Source organism: Stegodyphus dumicola, chromosome 2 (genome assembly GCF_044657685.1).
Source record: "Stegodyphus dumicola isolate Sdum_Otavi_A_Nest chromosome 2, ASM4465768v1".
NCBI classification, from domain to species: Eukaryota; Metazoa; Arthropoda; class Arachnida; order Araneae; family Eresidae; genus Stegodyphus; species Stegodyphus dumicola.
The window spans coordinates 64605250-64628677 of NC_140769.1; the positions used below are offsets into that span (position 1 = coordinate 64605250).

Consider the following 23428-nt stretch of genomic DNA (forward strand, 5'->3'; position numbering starts at 1 on the left):
GAAAATCCAATTCATAAGTGCTGTTTTATATTTTTATGCTAGTTATGAATGATTCTCGCATTTATATGCATAGAATACAAACTCCGATATTAAAATGGAATGAAATATTTTGCTAATTAATGGTGAAAACGTGTATTGAGACCTGAACATCATTTTCACTCCACTAGTATTAAAATATACAATAAATCATCCCTTGCGAAATTATTATTGGATATATGTCTTTTTTATGCTTTTAAGAACTTGTTTCGGTATGCCAGTAAATGAGCATTCACAGATATAATATATTAAAAATTCAATTATATATACAATCATTTATCAGGTAATCCTCAATTATAAATTGAAAAAGAAGCAAGTTAAACCTCATCTTTAGCTCGAAAGCAAAAATTATAAGAAAGGCAAACATATTGCGCATGTTACTATTATGATATACTGAAAGGTACAGTAGATTCAAGATAATAAAAAGAGTAATGCGCGTTTTTACTTTTATAATTAATATACAATGTTTATAAAATGTGTGGTGTATTTAGTTATTTACATTCCAAATTTTTCTATATCAAGCATTTCAGCTGTAAGGATTATGTTAATTTACCTAACAGTTAAATTTTGAGTTAAAGTTACTTTCCCATCCTTTCTTAATTTCAAGCTTACAACTTCCAGAGCGCATTTTTAAAATCAAATGCAAAAAAGGAGAAATATTTAACTGTGAAGTTCTACTTCGTTAGAGTTTACTGTGACTTCATTAGAGAGAACCACTGATTCTGACTAGCGCGCGTCCGCCTTTTTAGGCTACTCTCACTTAAGCTATTATTATGCTCGGCCGTACTTTAGGCCCTTGGTAGCTTCTCCGTTATTTAGCGTTAAGGGGCCAACTATGTTAGAATCTTGATAGCTTCGACTATATTCTTTTAGTTAAGATTAGTTTTTAATTTCTTAGTTCCTGAGTTCAAGCCCGAGTAGAGGCTTTATTCTAAAACTCCAAGAAAGAGTTCTGTGAATTTAATTTGGAATAATAAAGGGTACTTAACTTTTCCCAAGTTTCATTTCCTGTCTCACGAACTCAAGCGATTATTCGCTTACCAGTCGTAATATACTTCAACCTTTAACTTATAAGTACACAGGTTAGAATCTTACACAGCTTTTCTCATCTTTTTCTGTTCGTTATGCAGATACAGGATGGGCATAAATTATTCATCTAAGGGAAGCAGAGTAAATGATTGAAAGTTGATCTCTTACGAATTCCTACATGGGGAAAAAATCTATTGTTTCGATTGATTGAAATTCGATTTCGAATTTCATTACGCAACAGTATGGTATTGTAAAGAATACACCTTTTACTAAATGCGATTTGTGGAAAACCCTCAATAAGAAGAAGCGACTTATCGTTATGCTAAGATAAAACAGAAACGTAAGAAGTGTGCAAAAGGCCCTTTTATTTAAAACTAAATGAGCTGAACAGAAGGCGCTTTTGGTGCTTACAAATCAGCCAGTAATTAGGGCGAGAACTCAAAGAAGAATTTTGAATTTGAAACTAAGTATCTATTATCCAAAGGCAACGCAGAATAATTTAAACACGAAAGTTGACTCTTAAGCTTACACCGGTGTGACACGGTGCAATGCGGAAGGAACTCTCATGTAGTAAAGTGCGCTTCAGCAGGCAGAACACGCTCTGTCTAAACAATCTGAAAACCCTCACATAAATCCGCAAAAGCTAATTTTCATTCATGCAGAAAAACGGAAAGTGATGAGTGAAAGAGTACAGATGCAAAACATAAAATAACTGGTTAATTAACATAAATAAATTCTACAATATATTTTTTGAGGAGATTAAGCTGGCCAAGAAATCTCTTCATACAATCGCAAATGTAATATAGATTAAGTGTAATACATTATTAAAAATAAATCAATATTATATAAAACATAAAGAACGATTTTGAAGCAATAATATATATTATAACTGAATAACGATTATTTAAAGTAGAAAAATGATATTGTGTATGAAATAAGTTTTATAATGCAATAAAAGTTACTCTAGCAGCGTTTTGTAAACTGTAAAATGTTAGTGTTATTATCTTAGCTTTTGAGTGGAGTTTAGAAGAAATATTAAAGCATATTTAGCATATACAAAAATAAGACAAGTTTTTATAGTGACTTAACCAAAGTTTCCTGTAAACCTTGCAGAATACACCATGAAGTTTTCATTTAATACATTTTATGAAACTCGTATAAAGCAATCCAAAAAGCTTAGTTACGAGTAATTAACTGCTAACGGAATAAAATTAAGATTTAAACGAAGGGAATTAAGAAAAGAAGCATTTATTTAATAGAAAGGAATTCTGCAAATTTATTCTTCATCAAATTTAAAGCTCTAATGGTTTAACTGTTCATGAAAGGAATTTTCCACCACCCAATATTTCAAGGGAAAATTGACTCGTATATTTGCCCATAGGGAAACTCATATACCTATTTAACGGAATATGGCAAAATATTCAAGGGTTATTTGCCTAAGGAGAGGGAACTTTCTAAGAATAAATGTCTCTGTTCGCATTTCATACGAGGAAAATTATGAAAATGTACAGCCATTCCATTTTCCTGAATGTGATCCTGGGTCATGTTGCCAGTGTTCAACACGCTTAAAATCTCTGTAACTGCTAGAAAACCCGATGCAACCAAAAAGCTCACCCTTGCTAAAACTTCAAAGAAGGAGAACTTCGAATCTAATACAGTTAGAAGGTGATTCATACTTCAAAAACGCGTCTTTTTTTTTTTTTTATGTGAAAGCGAAGTCCAATGGAATAATGTCAATCTTACATTTTAAAATAGTAGATAGTGAAATAAAAATTAATTTTATCCTTTATCAAACCATTATCTTCAAGCCATTATAGGACATTTCAACATCGCGTAGTGATGATTAAAAAAAAAAAAAAAAACCTTATTTTGCTATGACTAGCTGTCAGTTGAAGTTCATGACCAAAATCTTAATTTTGCAAAATTTTCCTAAAGGAGCCCAAATAAATATTAATTACACTTAGTCAAACCGTCTTAAATGTCGGACACCTTTCTTATAGGAATTACGCGCTTTTATTCTGTTGAAAAAATCATAAAACGAAAGCTCATGGTAACTCTGATAGAAAACATTAGAAATTCGTATAAAACAGGTTTCCATCTGATACTTCTTTTTCAAGAAAACAATTTCTAATTACTAAATGTTTAATGCAAAATTTACTTTTAAGAATTAAGGCTGTCTTATGACTTTACTTTGTTGCTAACAATATTAAAACTATAAATAAAAATATAGTTTAAATAAGGCATTTTTACTGTTAATCGATATCTTTATAAAATAAGTCTTCTTTAACTGAAATGATTTTAATAGAAAGCCTCTTGCTAAGTTTCTTTAATTTCGTTACTTCATCCATTTCTTATATTTATTAATATGTATAATTAAACATGAGTTTAATGCTTTTTTTTATCTTAACACATTTCAAAGATCCTAGAGTTTTTAAAACATGCAATGTGTGTGAAAAAATTCTTTTATAGCCAATCGATCGATGCCACATTATCAATAACATATACTCGCTTAGTGTCTCTGTGTGCGGACTAGTGACGAAATGGTGGCGAAACACTGGTTTTGAAGGAGGTTCTATTACAGATGATAGAATAGATATACCGGCCATTTTTCCTTAAAATTATCCACTATGGAATCCCTTTCCAAAGGAGCCCACCATTGATCGAGGGTAAAAGGCATTTTATCAGTAGCAGTTTGTGTGTGGTTCTGTTCTCGGCAAATGGATTAGCTAAATGGGTTTTTTCGTGGCCATGGGTGGAATGAATTCCATCTGGTCTTCCTGAAAAAGACTTCCAAAGTATCATCCTTTCTATGTCCCATTATGGTATTTTTAGCAATATCTTTGCTATTGTACAGACATTTTGTCCAACAAAAGTCGTACGATTGCCTTAAGTGTTCAGTATCTATTAGCAATTATTTTAAATACTCAGAAGACTATTAATTTAGAAGTCAAACAACAAAAATCAGCGTTATATATTCAAATTTTCACAGGACTAGTTTCGATGGTTTTTACCGACCCATCATCCTCAGCTGCAAAAGCGCAAATGAACAAGATAAAGTAAGATATAATGACTAGATAAGATAAGAAAGTCTGAACAGGAGATAAGCTACTTGCGCCATCTGTTGATGAAGCCAGAACTAAAGCATAATTTCTTTAAAGGCTGAACACAAAGATGAATTGGAATTAGGTTCGTTAACTAGGACAGAATTTTTTTTTTTTTCTATGTGAAATGCCTCTAGAAAATCCAGTTCACCAATGGAAGATGTTTTTTTGAATAATTTTGGCAGCAGAAAAATTGAAAGTGTGATTTTCGGATCAACAATATTGGGCAATAGAAGACTTCTGTGTTTCCTTTTTTCTAACATATGCCTCATGTTCTTTGACTCGAAATTTTAAGGCTCTCTTAGTTTGGCCAATGTAAATTAAACCACACTGGCAAGGAATCCTATAGATACCCCAGGAATTCATATCCGGAATGGGGTCCTTGAGTATAGAAGTCCGAATTTTATTGATGGGAGAATAAAAGACCCGAAAGTTAAATTTCTGCAAAATATGTGCAACTTTATAGCTAATTGACGGAAAGAAGGGAATGACAACAGAATTTTTATAATCTCCTAAAACAAGAGTGTGCCTTTTGGTGAGTTGAGATGAGAATTTGTTAACTGCTTGATTAATAATGTTGGGTGAAAAGCCCCTATCAATAGCTATTGCTTTTAAATAATTTAGTTCTTCATCAAGGGATAGTTTGGAGGAGCAAACTTGAAGAGCACGGAAAACACACGAATAAAAGGAAGCTAACTTTGTTGTTTGACTTCTAAATTAATATTTGTTCGGCGTGTTATTACATCTTAATTATTCAGAAGACTATTCAGAAAACTCTGTTTTAAATATTCAAAATGGTTGCCATCTGCCCAAACTGTCCGCCTCATGAATAATTTTTAAAGAACACTTGTAAGGAATTTTCTCTTTTATTATTGTGTGCCTTCATCGTATAATTCAAAAGCACGTCCGACTGGCAATCACAAGATCCGGAGTTTAAATTTCGAAAAGTGCACAGCTGATTTTCTCATGTTTCTTGCTACAAAAATTTTAAAATGATCTGCAAACTAAATATGTGATGGACGATTGGACTATAATTCGTCACCACCTAAATTTAAGGACTGAGTCTCTTAAGGTGATGGAGAATGTACGGAATTTGTTTCCATCCTTTCCGCGTGCCCTCGTGGCGTTTTTGAGAAACATGTCCGACTAGCAGTCGGAAGGTCCGAAGCAGTCTGAAGCTCGAATCCCGGAGAGGGTATCGCTCATTTTTCATGGTTACTATTCTAATAAAAATCAAATGATTCGAGCAGTTGTAGTATTTCTATTAATTTCGTACATATGTATACTAGTATATACTCTACATAATTTAGACAATTAACACATAATTTGAAATTAGTTTGCTTTAAGACTAAGCACTTATAGCTAGTTCTTATGCAAAATTTATAAATTGTTTTATGGATATTTAACAAATGAAACACGTGGAGTGAAACTTTGTTTTGTTATAATAATAATAAAATAGATAATGAATTTTCAAACATTCATCTGAGCAGGAATAAAATCTTTCTTAAAGCCATGTTAAATATATGCCACGTTCTTCTTTCCGTTGCTTGCTCTGTTTTATTTTCAAAATTCCGAAGCCAAACTTTAACTGGTTCTCTTCATTTAATAGCTGAAAACATGAATTATGCAATTATCCCCACAAACAGGGTCATAAATCTCGTTCCATGCGAGTTTGTAGTTTTTGCCCTCTAATTGGTGTGAATATTTTTTGAGGGATTACCATGTTTCAATTCAAAATGTTTCTCACAAGCAAATTAATCCTATTTGCCAGTTTTTTTCTGCATGAATCGAAGATTCTGTTAAACTGTGAAATTCCTAATGGGACAATGTGAATAATAAGAACTGGAAAAGACAGAAAGCTAATTAGTTTTATGTTTAGAATGATGGAAATATTATTTCATAATCACTGGGTTTATCACTGTCAGTAAAGTTCAGTGGAATTTAGAAAAGAATGACGATATAAACTTAAGACGACAACGATTAAACTTATAACAAAATTCACAAGAATAATAATGCAACTATTGATAAACTTATAAAGGCAAAATGTCCGGTCATTTGCATTTAATGTATCCTCGTTTAATGGATACTTCATTTTATTAATAATAGATCAACATCGGCTAGTTTTGAAATGATGCTGTAGACTTTTGTTACCTTCAGGTTAAAACTGAAGTTGATGCCCATAGGGATTACTTTTATAATTGTAGAGATATTAAGTCTTTTTGGGAGGGGGGAAGCAGGCAAGATGAAAAATTAACGAAGCCTTTCCCGGGAATCGAACCGCGAAACTCTGGAATACCGGCCCAGTGTGCAGACCACCACACCACAAAGGCACGCCAAGACGCTGGGAGAAATACTTTATATACTCCCCCTTTAAAAAGGGCGACTGGGGTGTTTAGGGCACCCAATCGCCAAATCCTGGGTAGGGAGAAATCATCATCCACCACCTTTTTAGTTCGGGCGCCTCTTTAGAGACATTAGATATTTTTTGAAAAAGCCAGAAAGATGAAAAATGATCAACGCCTTCGCCGAGAATCGAACTACAGACCTCTGAAATATTGGCCTAGTGTGCAGACCACCGCAACACAAAGGCACGCTAAGAAGGCGGGAGACATACCTTATATAATAAAACTTTTTTTTTGATTCACCTAGCAGGAAAAAATTGTAAACGTACTTTTTAGTTGGTACTAGATAGATTTTAATTAAATTTCTTAAATGTCTAATTGTTTAATAAATAAGGGTTCAAAACTAAACAGAAGAATAAATCTGAAGCAGCGTTTAAGACCTAGTCGCTGAATTGCCGTATTTGCCAGCGTATATGATGCACGTTTTTTCTTTGAAAATTTGTCTGAAAAACGGGGTGCGTCTTACACGTCGATACTCAGTTTTTGATTATACTCATTTCTGGAAATTTCTTATTCGGAGTTATGCGATTTTTGTTTTCTTGTTTACTTGCGGAGTGTGACAATATTACATTTACGTAAACTCAGTGAATGCGCATGCGCTATCAGAGCTGAGTTCGTTTAAACTTTCCAACTTTTGTGAACGATGTTTAAGTGTGTGAAATTTCTACTATTCAATTTTCTTAAATTTGTTGGCAAGTTATGGCTCAAAAACACTTTCAGCATTGTAAAAACATAATATACAAGCTACGTGTGATTGCGCATGCTAAAGAACAAGAAAATAGGGCTGCAAAGAGGCATTTCGAGCCATTCTCAACTGAGAAAATGGTAAGAGCTTTGTTGAATCAGAAAGAGGATCTAAAAAATGCAGCTCATAGATTGGGTATCTGCAGAAAGTATTGCTTTGCATTTGTATTACTTTACCTTTAAAATACTTTTAAAATTCATTATAATTATCAGTAATAAAGTTTTATCCTTCAAAAATGTGTATAAAAAAGGGTGTGTGTCTTATAGGCCGGTGCATCTTATACGACGGTAAAATACGGTAATTCGACTGTATAGTGTCACGTGGCATGAATAAGTATTGTCATTCCCCGCAGCGTAAGATGCTATGTTTAATTTATCATCCATGTCACCTGGAAGATTGCCATTTTTAATGATATCACAGTTGGAGCCGTCATAAAATCATTATCTTTCAAATTAAGCTCGCCAGTGGCCGAGTGTAAAGTCGCTAACACTGGTAATTTGGCCTAAATTCGATTCCCAGGCGAATGTGATGGCTACATGGGCGTTTTCATAGTTTTCTCCATGTGCAATGTGTATGCGAACTAGTTGCCCTTAGAAAGCCATCGCTTCCCTTACCTTGATGTTTTGCCGTAATCAAATAAACCAAACCAATCAAATTAAAATTACGCATTTCTTAACAAATTAAGCAATTTAAAGTCATGGCACTTATTTCTTAGTACATCTTTATTTAAATATTGATCAAAGCAATTCGTAATAGATCTAGTTCGTGTAAAATATAAAAACCTAAATGACTTTTGTAAATCTAGATGATTTTTGAAAATATTTTCATCGTTATTTAAATATATTTGTAACGCAGTACAAATTTCCTTATAGAATAATTGTTTGTAAGCCTGCAAGTCATCATCACACAGTATATTGCAGCAATTAAAAAAATGACATTAAGAAGTGCCTTTTTTTGTAATAACGAAGACAAAATGCAGTCGAAAAATAAAAAGTTAGTAATTGATATAATTGAAAACAATTATGATTTTGCAGGAAAAAAAAAATTGTTGCCCTAGTAATAAATAGTCGATAAATTATCATTTTAAATCAGAATTCAATTGCAATTTGGCAGCGAAGATTGTGGGTGGAACCTGAACTGCAAGCGTTGTGCAAGGAATAAATAAATACGTCGATTTTCTCCAAATATACACACATAAGCGTTTGAACTACATAGTTACGTAATATTGTTAGAAATGAACTTATTTAATCGTGTCGCAAACGAGCAACAGATGAGAAGAGTTAGAAAGTAAAACTGGTTCAACAACTCCTACCAAGGCCCCGGTGGACTCAAAAAAGCGAAAAGTGGCCTCGGGGTTTCGCTCTCGGGTCACGTGACCAGACGCGTGCTGAACCACAGCTTCCGACTGCGCGCTGGCCGTGCGCAGAATCATAAAATTAAACGTTTCGGATAAGGCGGCCATTTAAAGGCAAATGGTTTTCTTCTGATTTTTGCTTAGTCGTACGCTGTGCTGTATATGCGTGGAAGGTTATTTTCCGGTAGGAAGGAGGACAAATTTATTGTTTTAAATATTATAAGATTATGTTCTCCACTTATTTTATTTATTTATCTAAAAAAAAAAAAAAAAAAATGCGTCATCAGAATACCTACAACAGCGGATAGAATTCCGAAAACTATCGAATTCGTCGACATGAGTAGAAGATTAAAGTTTCTCTGTCAGAAATGATACTATCAACATCTGTTTTTTTAATCTGCAAATTAAATTTATTCTTAGGAAATTATTTTGGGGCTGCTTGGAAAACGTATATCTGACACATAATCTGAAAACTTTTAGATTTTTTTTTAAGCTTTATTATTAAGCATCGTTTTCCTTGCACTTACGCCATATGCAGTCAAAAACAGAATCACAAAATTTTTAAAAGCTGCAGAACAGCATATTCTTGCTGCAATGACAAGTGTTTGCATACATTTTCTATTTTTTCGAACTTTTCTCAGTTTATCATATCAATATTCAGTTTTCTTAGTAAGATAGCTAACAATTTTTTTTTATTATTGTTATTAACCTTTTATGTGTTAACTTTATTTGTTAAATATCACATTCTTAGCACTTATGCCATTTAAAATTCAACTCAACAGACAAAATCAGAAATTATTTAAAAACAGAATAGCTTTAGAATTTCTAAAAGAGGTTGTCTCTTTTGGAATATAAGGTTGCTTTATATATTTTCTATATTCCCTACCTTATTTCTTTAAAAAATAGCCGCTTGCGTGGCCAACTGCATAAAATAGTTATAACAAAAAAGAAAAGTATGTAATCATTTGAATGAGTCTAGTTAATTTAAGTCCTAGTTAAAAATTTTAGTGACTTTAATTCTAAACTCAGTTTGGCCCACCAGCGGCCGAGCGGTAAAGTCGCTGAACACTGGTAATTCTGTCCGAGGTTCGAATCCCACGAACGGGCTGGCTGCATGGGTGTTTTCGTGGTTTTCCCCATGTGTAACGTGAATACGAGCCAGTTCCCTTAGAAAGTCCTCCACGAAGGCATCCCTTCCCTTAGGCAGATAGCCCTCTAGGCTTTGCCATAATCACATACACACACTCTAAACTCGGTTTTTTTCTAGCCAGTTAAATTTTAATGATCTCATTGACCCTAGCTATTTAAGAACTGTGTTTATTGCTTTTAAGTTTCTTAGTTTGTTGCTCAATAATCTTCCAGATGAAATTTAAAAGTATCTTAAGCCTTACTGAATGACAACACGCTGGCGCTTGGAAGATAAAAATATTTTATTTCTGACAGCGACAACGCATTGCTTTCATAGAGCCGATTTTTTTACTAATTAAAACTGACAAATAACTTGCATTTTTCCGAACAGCAACAGTCTCACGCGTTGGAGATAAAAATATTCTTTTGTTCTTTTTCGAATAGTGTTGCCACTACTCGCTTCGATTTAGCCTACTGCGGTACCGAAGGGCCCGGGTTGGTATCTAGGAAAAGGCATGGTTGTAACTGTCCGTCCCTTCATAGGAGGCAACGATGGCTGCTTATTAGGTTCCTCCACAATAAAATGGCCACCACTTCTGTCCTAAGGAGTGGCCACTGCTGAATGAGCAAGTCCTGCGATTGGATTAAAAATAAATAATAATGATGTCCGCGTAAAAGGGTTTGTTATAGCTGTAGAGTAATTAGGTTATTTTGAAGCAGGAGTACATGAAAAATGAGCAATGCCCTCACCGGGACTCGAACTTGGACCTCTTGAATACGCCGATTGTGCTACATTTACACCACGAAGGCATACGGAAAGGAGGGAGAAAATATTTTATATTCTCTCCTTTTTAAAAAGAGATTGGGGATAAGAGGAACCAATCACCAAATCCTAATGGTGAAGAATCATCATCTATCACCTTTTAGTTCGGGCGCCATTGTATGGTCATTAGGTCTATTTTTTGAAGCAGGAGTACATGAAAAATGAGCAATGCCCTCGGCGAAACTCTAACTGTACCTCTCGAATACGTACCGAGTATGCTACTGCTATACTACCAAGGCACGCAGAAAAGAGAGAGAAAATACCTTATAAGGTTTTTTACGGTCTCACGACCTCGCAGTCTACAGTTCTGTTGTTACACTTTACTCCTACTAACACATTTATTTTTTTGCCTTTTTAACTTTATTATTAAGCATAATTTTCTTCGCACTTACGTCATATACAAAAAGCAAAAGTATATAAATTTTAAAAGCAGCATCGTATACGTTTAGAATTCCCGATGGAGCATTTTATTGCCATACGCTTTTCTCCTTCACCCCAAGTCTTTTCTCAGTTATTCATCAAATCAATGTTCAGTTTTCTTACTAAGATAAATTTACAAAACTTTTTTTTGTCCTTTGTTTACGCTACGTAATATCTCTTTTTTGGCGCTAACGCCAGATAAAATTCTATTCAGCAGCAAAATCACAAACTATTTAGGAACAGCATTTTACAATTTCCGATAAGACAGTCTTGCGAGCTGGTGATAAATATGTTTTATTCTGTACAGTGTTTTCACTGCTCGATTTGAAATTATTGAGTTTGTTAATCAAAATTCGTCAAAGTTTTACAAATTATGAAATAGATAATAAAATACATTCGAAACTCTAAATTCGGGCTTCCAGGTCCGCATATTCGGTTGGAGGACTACGTTATTCAAAATTTGATGGCTCTAGGTAACGTTGTTTTTTCACGGTGTGAGAAACACACTTATATTCATGCTTAATTCATTTAAATATAATACAAGGCAATATATATGGGGGCAACAATTTGAAAAGTGATACTCCGTTTTTAGTGATTCAGTGCAAAATGCTGTTTTGACACTAATTTCCCATTCGGGACTAACACTCCCTTTGAGTTAATTAATAAAATGAATTCGAAATTCGGGCTTCCAGGTGCACATGTTTGGGTGGAGGACTACGTTATTCCAAGTTTAATGGCTCTTAGTACCGTCGTTTTTTCTCAACGCGAGGAACATGCCTACATGCAGATTCTTCATTATTAGATTTCTTCAAAAATAATACACCACGATAATATTTGATGGCAACAAGTTAAAAAGTGATAGGCCGTTTATAATGAGCCAAAGCAAAATCCCATTTCGAGACCAACTGGCCCTTTTGGAATTAAAAAGGAAAAACTAAGGGTTCGTCACATAAGCAGTACCATTTTAGCAAAAGGAACAGTAAAGACATGTCGCAAGCAATTTAAATTATTTGTGCGGGAAATTTTCCTTTTACAATGATTTCTTTAAACAATTAAATTTACAAATTTTCGATATAATTTTCAAATTTGACAGCAAGGTTGATGGAAAGTTAAGAGGAAAAATAAAGCAGATAAATGGCGAATTGATTTAAATTAAATCAGTTTTGACTTTCATTTGGCACTGACTTTATTTTCATTCAAATATCATTTCATCAAATATTCCTTTAGGTACACTCGCTTTTTAAATGCTTATAAATAATAAAGTGTTTACAATTTTAATTAGAGTAGACTTATAGAATAACGCAATTTTATGTTGATAACCATTCGTTTTTATAATAGACTAATCCATAGCAAGATTATAAACACATTCGTAAAATGTAGGCAAATTAAGATCGCAGATTTCTTTGATTGTATCATTTTTATTCAAATTAAGTTTGTCTTGAAATCAATTGAACTGGCACCAAATTCCCTCTCCTTCCATAAATCTGCATGGAAACTCATTCATTGTTAGATACGAGCAAAATAAATCATTGACTACCGTTTAAATCTCCCATTGTTTCACATGATAGCAGAGCAGATCTCATTATAAGTTAATGGCAACCGAACTATAATTTTCTTTTATCTAATTTTTTTATCAGTTTGTGTTATTACGAGTACTTTTTCTAAGTTCTGGCATGTACTTTTTTTTCGTAATGCGAGTTAAAAGTATTTGTACAATGTGAATTTTTTTTTATTTATTTATCGTATCGTAGATTGTGTGGTTACAAAATAAAATATTTTCATTTTTATAAAACAAAGTAGAAAAGTTTATTTCTGAATTCATATGTGAAATTATTTTATTTGCTGGATTTATATGGTGGTTAGCAGAAGCCGGCTGTCCTATCGCTGGACTCGGTTATGAGTCCGTAAGAAAATATGTGTATTTGCAAATGTTTAGCCACCTTTTTGGTTCTGTCATATCTCTCGAATCGCATGGTATGTTTTGGCTAATTTTTTGATGACGAGATGGCTAAATAATCCATGGATTCGGCTATTCCCGATGAATGCTTAATTTGCAAGTATCCAACCATTTGCCAAAAGGGGTATTATTTATCAAAATTGACAGCTCATTTCTTTTTCTCTATTTCACACAAAACACATAGTAATTTTATTTGCGGGTGCTACGAAAATTACTTAACAAATGTAATAATCTATCTGAAACAAAACAGTTAATTTTTGCTTGGGCAACTCTAAGTATAACCACATAAACTTGCTTTTTATTTTTTACTATACAAAACCTAAAGAAAGTTAGCTTTATTTGTGAACAGACATATTCCAAACTGGGATATAAATATTCGTTACATTAAGAGGAAACTGATATATTTTCCCTCGCATTTTGTTTAATCTTTTTAAAAAGAATTCTGTCTTGTTAAAACTAAACCTTTCCTCATTAAACGAAAAAGAAGAAACCTCTATATGTTATGTAATTTTCTCCCTTATGGTTTATTAGTCGAATTTTGCTTCTTATTCATTGAGAATAATTGTATAATTTGTTAAAACCATGTGATCTGTTGTTTACTATTTTTATAGTATTTAAACCAACGAAAAAAGTATAAGAGTTTAGATGACTTCAGTACCTGGAGTCTCGATAACTGGAGTTCTACTGTACGCAAACACTTAAAGGCAGTTTTCAGGGGGAGGAAAAAATAAATAAATTAAACATGCGGAACAATACCTTAATGAACGAAACGTGATGCGTTTGCTGTTATGCCTGATAAAAATATATACTCTCAGTATAAGATTACGGATGCCATGTTTCATAATTTCGTCATTACATTGTCAGCTTTGTCCTGCAGTTAATTGCTAAATAGATAAAATCGTAAATATGTCCAGGGTCATTCAGAAGTTTGTTGATCAAAACTTATAACCAGAAATATTACTGAAAAGATAACTGAAAAGCCACACCCCTTTGTTTCTGCATTTATATCCACTAGTTTTGTTGTCTGCTAATATTCTCATGTAAGTGCCACTTAACTAAAAATGCATAGGAGTATCTTGTACACTCTAATCTTGACTTGTAGGAAACACTCGTGTGTAACAATATATCATCTGATATAGCTGTCATTTCTTATAAAAGCTATGATGTGAAAACACGTCATAGTTTACAAATAACGACCTCTGTATCAGATACGTTATACGAGTGTTTCTGAGTTGCATTATGAAGGGTGTTTTGAAGACGGGCATTATCAGATAAAAACTGCCAGAAAGGGTAAGATATCTCCTTTTATATTCGCTTCTGACATTAATTATACCGCAGAAAAATGAATTCGCTTAATCTCTGAAACCTGAGCTTGAATTTGCCAGCAAAGCTTTGAGCGAAATAGATTCTGTTTGTTGGCTGTCTGTTGAATCGCCATTCTGAGCATTTTATGTCAGAAATGATTACTTGTGATACTGATATATAACTATTTAAATACAGTGTGTGGAAAACACGCGTTAAAACACAAATAATACGTTTTACGTGACACGCAATTAATAAATTACTCTTTCCTCATGCATGCTTTTTTTTTTTTTTTTTTTTTTTTTTTTTAAAGTGTGTTCTGCTTTATTTGGCTAAACATATATTCTAAATCAAACCAACGATAGTGCTGTTTTACCATCCTCTTTGTTTACTTCGTGTATATACGTCACATTTTGAAAATTCTCGCAAACGTTTTCCTTAATATTACACGAAAACTATCCGACAGATAATAGTAATGCAGTTGTTGGCTCCTATGTGTTCAGTCAGTGCTTGGTCATTGGAATTCCGCAGTCCTATATAACAAAATATTTCTCCGTCAACTTTCTAATTCATTATAAATTATAACTGCATAACTTATGTCAATACTCGCTCGCCCCGAAACAACCCGCTTTGTGCAAATGCAATTTGGTCTTTTGGTACACAAAGGGTAACTGCGTATGAAAGTGCTGTTTTTAAAATTCTTTGAAAAAGTAATACTAATAAAATGTGTTAACACTTCGCCATAAATTGAACCTCGGTATTCATTCTTCCTTACTGATGCCTTAACAAATATAGGAAATTTGCAACTGGAACAGTCTCAAAGACAGTATCTGACTAATTTAAGGTTTACTATTCAGACTGTTAATTCACGCAGTATTTTAAACTTCATAACTGCAGTTCGTTACTTTAAAATAGGTATTTTAAAGCCGTTATCAGTCCTTCCCTTTTGTGATCTTAACGCATGTCGCTATCACCACACAGCACTTTTTTTCCCGACCTCATCTGTCATCTGAGACTGTGTTCAAATCAGCCTTCAATCGCTCCTTTTTCATAAAGCGATATACGCTTTCAGAAACTGTTCTGTTTACGTTTCTGTTTAGCGATAAACGTTTCTGTTTAGTGAGATACGCTAAACAGAAACTGAATGGAGGAAATAATTAAGCGACATGAATCGTCTGCTGCAGCAGTTGTTTCCATGGTTGCAAGGTGAATCGGGGGAGGGGGAGAAAAATAACTTTTATTTTGACTTCGATAAGTGTCTCTTCCTTCTACAATAAATGATTTTACTAATCATACCTTTTCGTCATAAGGGAGCGATAACTGTATAAAATGTTAAAGAAATGCAGCCACGGGTTTTATTGCCGTAAATACTATTTCTGTTTTAATCATAAATTTCTTAAAGTAATAGAGAACACTTTATGCAAACATAATTAACACTATAAAGGAAAATATGCTGTCGAAGTAAACTTAATTCTTATGCTTCTCTCTTAGAAAAAATATGATTAAACTAAACATTATGTGCTTATCTTTAAAAACGAACAAAAAATATATCATTATATACTAAATTCATGGAAGATAGTTAAGAAAAAATTACTTACCAAAGTAACTTTTTTTGAAAAAATTCAAAACTTTAAGAATAAATTTAGGAAAACATTCCAAAGCATATTTATTTAGGCAATTAATGATGCCATTCTGAGTAAAACAACAATCGTAACTGAAATTGTCTTGCTCTTTGAATATATTTACTAAACATACCTTGGAAAGTTTTGCATATTCAAGTGTAATGGATATTTTACTATTTGGAATTTTAACTCTGTTGGTGTCATAAAGGAAATTGGATTTCATTTCCAGAGAATTCTCCTCGGTATTCGAACTACTTTTATAAATTTTTGTACCTTATCTCAAAGAATTTTGTGACTAGAAGTTTGTAGCTGTTATCATACAAGATTAATAAATATAAAATATAAAGTCTATAGTCATTATTTTTTTATCTTACATACTGGAAAATGTCGTTTGCCACAAAATATTAATCCATCAATTAATGCACGTTTAGAAAGTATAATAAATAATAATAGGAAGAATTAAATAGTCATAATTCATTCGCCAGTTAGCATACATTTGAGAGCAAAGTGTTTTCCAATCTGAATAAATATTTTTTATTTCCTTTTCTGGCAACTCAAGAAATAATAAAAACGCATTCGATTTAAATAAATGATATGTGGCAACAGGAAAAAAAAGCTTTGCGACTTATATCATTAAATTAGAGTAACAAATACAAGATTCTAGGCATAATGTTTGTGTTTTTGATTAAATCCGTATTTGAACTCTATCGCATATTCAGTGATATTGATTTATTGCTGAACCGTTTGAAATAAGGTAAAGGTTTAATAAATTAATTTATTAAATTCTTAGGGGATTCAGAGAAAATTGCTCTTTTATATAGAGTTTCATTAGAGGATAAAACAAATGTTTTTTTTTTTTTTTTTTTTTTTTTTTTTTTGTTGTTGTTGTTCTTTTTAGCACATATCTTTCTATATTTTGCAAAAATTAATTCAGCTTTTTGAAACACTACTCAAATTTATTCAATTTACCTTACCTGGTGATCACTTCATCAAGATTTTTCTGAACTTCGAAGCATGCTTATGTGTTACCATAAGTATCAAATAAAATTTCTTTAATTCGCTCAACTTAAGTGAAAATTATATATAAATTCGCACGCAGTTATTTTCTTAGTTTCTGGTCTAGTTTCAAATTTATCATTATATAATAGAATGTAAATAAAAATAAGTTTTTCTACTAATGAGAAAAGTGATCATGATTTCTGTGAAATTTTGTCTTTCTTCCTTTTATTCAGGTTTTGGTTAAAAAGAGGGCTTCATCGTTTATTGAAGTCTGATATTACAACTAACAGATCTATTAATAAAATAAATTGACTGCTGGCACTAAATAATAATTCAAACTGATCAGTATTTGAATATTTTTACTGAAACATTTCTGTTTTTCACGAATGTTGATATTTATGCAGCGTTTTCTTCTAACTTTTATAATTTTTATTCTTGATACTATGAAGTATATTTATCGCAGTAGCTTTTCCATACGTTGAAATTCGCGTAAGACTAACTAATCGAATACAGTAAAATGTTAAAAATACAGTAAAATGTTACCCTAAAACATTTTACTGTATATTTAGCAATTAGTAAGATTACGTTTTAAGATTACATTTACTAGGAGATTAGAAATGAAAATACTTTTGACAGCTTATTGTCACTAGGGGCTTTAATTCAGTGTTTCTTTTCCAGATGATGATCAAATACGAATGTACACTCATACAGAAAAGCAGCGATATGATGGTTGGTACAATAACCTAGGTCATCCAGATTGGGGCTCTGTTGGTAAGTGTACGCTGCTTCTTTTCAGTTTTTTCTCTTTAAAAGTAACAGTTCAAAACGCGAATTGTTACTCATAGTTTTAAAGTTATGACATTGTATATACTAATCACTGAATAGTAAAATAAGAATTTTTGCATTAGAATTTTATTCATATAATTTTACAAACCAGATTTAACAACTATTAGTGCTGAATTAATAATATCAAAATAAAGTCGATAATCTATAGTAATATCAATATTTTAAATTTTTCCGATGCCAGAATACTTTGGTCGAAATAAAATAGTGATTCAACAAACATGAAAATATATCTTTATGAAGGTTGCGGTATTAAACAGCTCACTTATAGTCGAGGCAACGTTCGAGGAAATATTGGCTTGTTTGGTTTCAAAAAGAAAATTTTATAAATAGATAAAAAGGGCTAGCTTCAAAAGTTTAATTTTATAAAAGCTCAAACCAGTTAAAAATCCTGGAAATGCTTTTAGAGCATAAATTTATGATACATACATATGTACTTCACATACTTACTAAAAAAGTAAATATAAGCTTGTACAATAGTTAGTAATCTGTAAATATAATTGTGTTTCATGCATTTTTCAATTAATAGTAATGCAGTTGGCCTAAAAATGCATAAAATCATGGTTTTTAAACGATATTTTATTGCGCAAATTTTTCAATTTCGCTTATATTTGTCAGATTGAACTTCATTAGTAAAAGAACATAAAATACCTCATAATTAATGCTAAAAATGGCAGCCATCACTCTTAAATATCCCTTGAAGATGCCGAAGGCATATGGACAGCACAACAATATCTGTAGGAATTTACCGTCGTTTAGAGATTTTTCACATTGCCTGTGAGAAGTTGGTTATTCTATGTATTCCAAGGCACCCCAAATAAAAAAATTATTCATAAAATTTTAGATCAGGAAATTTGGATTATCGTTAATACTAAAAATAAAAGATTATTACTCTCTTTTTTTGGCAAATGTGTAGAGCAAGCAATAATCCAGATATAATGACGCTCTAGCCTGTGCGAATGTCAAAAAATCCAATATTTATTATCCTTCCGGATTAGAAATAATATTGTTTCGTATCGGATGATAACAGTGTTTAATTTTTCATAATAATAGTTAAAATGTTCCATAATAATAGTTTCTTAAAAGAACAGCTATGTTTTCAGGAAGCCAAACTACAACATCATGCGATGTACATAATTGAGATAAACATTTACACAGGTAGAAAGAAGAGGCAAAAATAGAAGACGTAAAACCTTGGAATTTATTGCATTACTTTGTTAAGTATGTTGCTAAAAATTCTCTATTAAATGCGTATGTATATTGCTGTTATAACTAGATAAGCATTTAATTTTTTACTTGAAATTCTCCTTCAGCATAAAGCTTACATTTAATGGCATTCGAGAGAATATTCTACTATAATTAAAATGCGTCAGTGATTTGTTATAAATGTACGTTTTTAGGACTTTTAATCCCGGTGAGAGGGTGGATATATACATATATATGTAATATTTTGGGAATAGAGTACGACGAGGGAACCAGTTATGTCGCACTCTTGGTGAGGACGGGGATAGCAGATTTTGAAATATTTTTGGTCGTACAATGATGAGAACTTAGTGTAGAGGATACCAATTACTTTTCAATCTTGGCCAGGTTGGTGAAGATAGATCTCACACGAAGAAGTGGGAAAAAAGAAAGATAGATTTCACAGACAGAAGATAGCTTGAATTTGCTGTGTACTTTTATAGAAGAGTACAACGAGCTTGATGGTTTAAACGTCATTTTATTTTCAAGACATTAACAAATCATTAGAAACACCTTCTCTAGATATCATGTAGCACAATGGGTTCAATCTGTACCCCACAATTCCATATATGAATATCACATCTGAAACAACAGAGGATACTACAGAGCAGCGAATAGGTAGGCGACAGCAGGCGAGAAAGTAATGCGTAGGCAGTTGGAGTTAATCATAATCTCGGATCCTTTGTTTCAATCCTGAACAGCGATAAGGCAAGAGGTTTCATATTGCAGAGAAAATACGGATCCTTGAAGAGGAGATGTATTTAATTAAAATTAAAAATCTAAAGAACTATTGCCAATTAAATTAGAAATTAGTTCCAATTAAATTTAATTTGTTAACAATTTTCTTTACTGTTTTTATATCTTACATATACGTTTGGTATCGTACATATAAGTTATATATATGTTGGGTACTGCCAATTCCAATAAAAAAAGGAGGCGCACAACTTTATGTTGTAGCTTGTCTCATATGTAGAATTTCAGTTATCAACGGCTAATCGTTTGAGTCATGCGAGATAGTTGATAGTTGATAGTTGACGGGGGACGTGTGCACCATCCCTTTACCGTAATGGTTAATTGGCATATGCAACACGTCCACCTCTATCTTGAGCCAGATGGACCACACAGGCGCCTCGCACCATACACCGAAACCCAGCGACCAGGCCATCCAGGTGGCAGTCCAAAAGACCAAAGAAGCCCCCAGAAGCATGTTCACACCAACCGCCCGGGCCTAGTATTTATTGAGTCAAAGTTCAACAAATACATGGCCAGACAAGGGCTCAAAAAAATAAGATAAATAGATAAATAAAGGGTACATTTGAAGTTTTGACAAAGCATAAGATTACAAAGGTGCAAGTGCCAGTTTTGAATAAATACTAGAATCACATAGACATAATTAGAACAAAACACATACAGATAGCAATAACAATAGAAAACCAAAGGAGTAAACACCATTACAAAACTACTACTGCTACATACTACAATACTACAAAACTACTACTAGAATACTTACAAACAGTACTACAAACTGATACAATGCTAAATATTACAAAACTGCTACTGCTGCTACATACTAGGCTGATAATAATGCTGATAGTATGATATCGATGATGTAATGATCTTAATACTGATGGTAAGTTCAATACAATAGTTAGTGTACAAAGCAAGGATACAATACATAAATACATTATGCAACTATATAAATACCAATGCAAGGTAAAGAGGATACATTATACAACTATATATACACGCATACACACATATATACATACATACACATATACAGATATATACTAATACAAGGTAAAACGATACTAATGATTCTGTACGAGATGCAAGACAAGATAGATAATTCAATATAAGATTAATAAGCCATATTGTTCAATACAATAGTTAATGCAAAGTTAATAAAACACTATTTATATTACTATACCAACTGTATATTTCCTATATTAGTGCAATTTTATACGACGCATATCTATACGATGCTCACAATTTAATATATATTACACAGTACTGTATTGCAGGGAACTTATAATTCAATTTTATACAAGATGATACATATCTATACTATGCTCACAATTTAATGTATATATTATATAATACAAGAGTCATGCGAGATACGTACATACGTACAGATGTTACAAAAAGTCTCTTTCAAATATGTTTTAAATCCAATTTACGATCCGTTTCGGAAAAAAGAGTAGCCCACTAGCGGCCGAGCGGTAAAGACGCTGAACACTGGTAGTTCGGTCCGAGGTTCGAATCCCGCGAACGGGCTGGCTGCATGGGCGTTTTCGTGGTTTTCCCCATGTGTAACGTGTATACGAGCCAGTTTCCCTTAGAAAGTCCTCCACGAAAGGCATCCCTCCCCTTAGGCAGATAGCCCTAGTGTGCTTTGCCATAATTAAATACACCACACCGGAAAAAAGAGTCTTTTATTCTGTCGGAAAAAAATTGAGCAAAACATATCGGCTATATGGATTTGGGCGCTGTCAAAATGGATATATCCGTTAAGATATGATACCCAAAATTTTTTCGCGATTATAATATTTCCTTTATTTCGCACAAGGAAGTAAAAAGATTCCTTAAACTATACTATAACATGTGAGATAATATGAAGGATTTATGCTAACTCTTTTTTCGCGGCAAAAAAAATATATTGAAAATGTTAATGAGGAAAAAAAACTTATTTATGTTTACATATTTATGCGAAACATACCAGTTAAATGAGAAAGCTACTCAAAAGAATGAGTAGTAAAATTAACAAAAACATGTTTCTAAAGGATGTGAACTATAACATGTGAGATAATCTGAAAGATTTATCCTAACTCATTTTTTACGGGAAACGAATATTGAAAACGTTTAATTATTTATGATAAACCTTCCAGTAAGATGAGAAAGTAACTCAAAAGACTGAGTAGTAAAATTAATAAAAAAATGTTTCTAAAAGATAAGATTGACTTTTTTTTTTACATGTTTTACAAAAATAATGTTTCTGAATTTGCATTTCAGTTTATTAAAATTTTCATCATTTCAGAAAATGCTAGGCTCCTAAGTTAGCTGGCTACATAGGCATTTTCTTACTTTTCTGGGCGTGTAATGCGAGTGGTAGCTAGTTTCTCTCAAGATCCTAAGGCATCATCCGTTAGGCAGATAGTGCTTTGCCATAAGCGTTTAAATAAACAACTTGAAAATCTGATGCCTCGGAAATTTTATAATCCATCAAAATTTGCTCCGGTAAACTGGACAGCAGTATGCGATTCTGCCTCTTAAAATGCCGCTCGCTACGTAATAATCAGTAGTCGAGAATATCTTCACATTATAACATTTGTTTACGTGGTTCATGAACTTAATTGTTTTAAATGCATTATTATGCTTATTATAATTTCAAAATGTTCAGAGCGCGTACAATTGTAGAAGTAATAAACAAAAGACAAAAATATTTCGTTTCTGAACTTGCTACTTTGGAGAAACTGTTTTTAGAATAAATACTAACTATTGAGGCAGACTAAAACACATATACGTCAGTATACTCTGCCAATATATCTTACTGCATGATATCTTTTATATAAACAAAATACAATAGCTACAATTCTAGATTTTATGCTCTCCCTCTAAAAATTTCATTCGATCATGCACTACGCCATAATATCCAGTTATCTACGCAGCAGTATTTTCGGCCATGAATAAATGTGAATTGTTTTCATCTTCCGCCAAAAGTACGATATTATTACACATAGACACACAAACACACACACACACACACACACACACACACATATATGTAATAATAAAAGCAAAGGAAATGACGGAACACTGTAGATGCGTGATTAGACCCATATTGAAGAAAATTTTGATTGCGTAGTATGCTAGTAATGCTAACTTGGTAACATCTAAAGAACTTGGCAGTCGAGGCAGTTTTAATTCCATTTTTATTTCCAATTGATATTTGTGGCCACAATCACTTGGCACTCTAGTCGTGCCTTTCCACAGAAGATTTACATTTTTGATATTGTTCGGATAGAAAGCAAGCCAGCGAAATCACATCTTAGCAGAGTAGCGAGCAAAAGCTGAAGTGCGTAGTTATGAAAGATGGAAGCATGCGAAGAGAAAAGTTTTGGTTTACAATTCGGTGATTGGTCGAGAGGGATCTGCATTATGGGTTAAGTAAGATCGCATGAGTTCTTTAGATGTTACCAAGTTAGCATTACTAGCATACTACGCAATCAAAATCTTCTTCAATATGGGTCTAATCACGCATCTACAGTGTTCCGTCATTTCCTTTGCTTTTATTATTACAATTAAGCCGGTAGGATAGTTTCCTGCAGCCTGAAACCTCAATGGAAAATTTAGTTCAGCTCTTCAAATCATCGTTTTGTGATAAATCCAAGATAATGTGAAATAAGTGAATCATCAAGTTTGTTT

At 32.7% G+C, this 23428-nt stretch overlaps 1 protein-coding gene across 2 annotated transcripts in view; it reads left to right on the top strand.

The window, feature by feature from the left end:
• LOC118195019 (dual oxidase-like) overlaps window positions 1-23428 on the top strand; it is a 511368-nt gene that overhangs the window by 147550 nt on the left and 340390 nt on the right. For both annotated transcript variants that reach the window (XM_035366249.2, XM_035366251.2), the window contains exon 2: window positions 17597-17689. In XM_035366249.2, the coding sequence (XP_035222140.1) occupies window positions 17597-17689 (93 nt within the window). The remainder of the gene's footprint in view (window positions 1-17596; window positions 17690-23428) is intronic.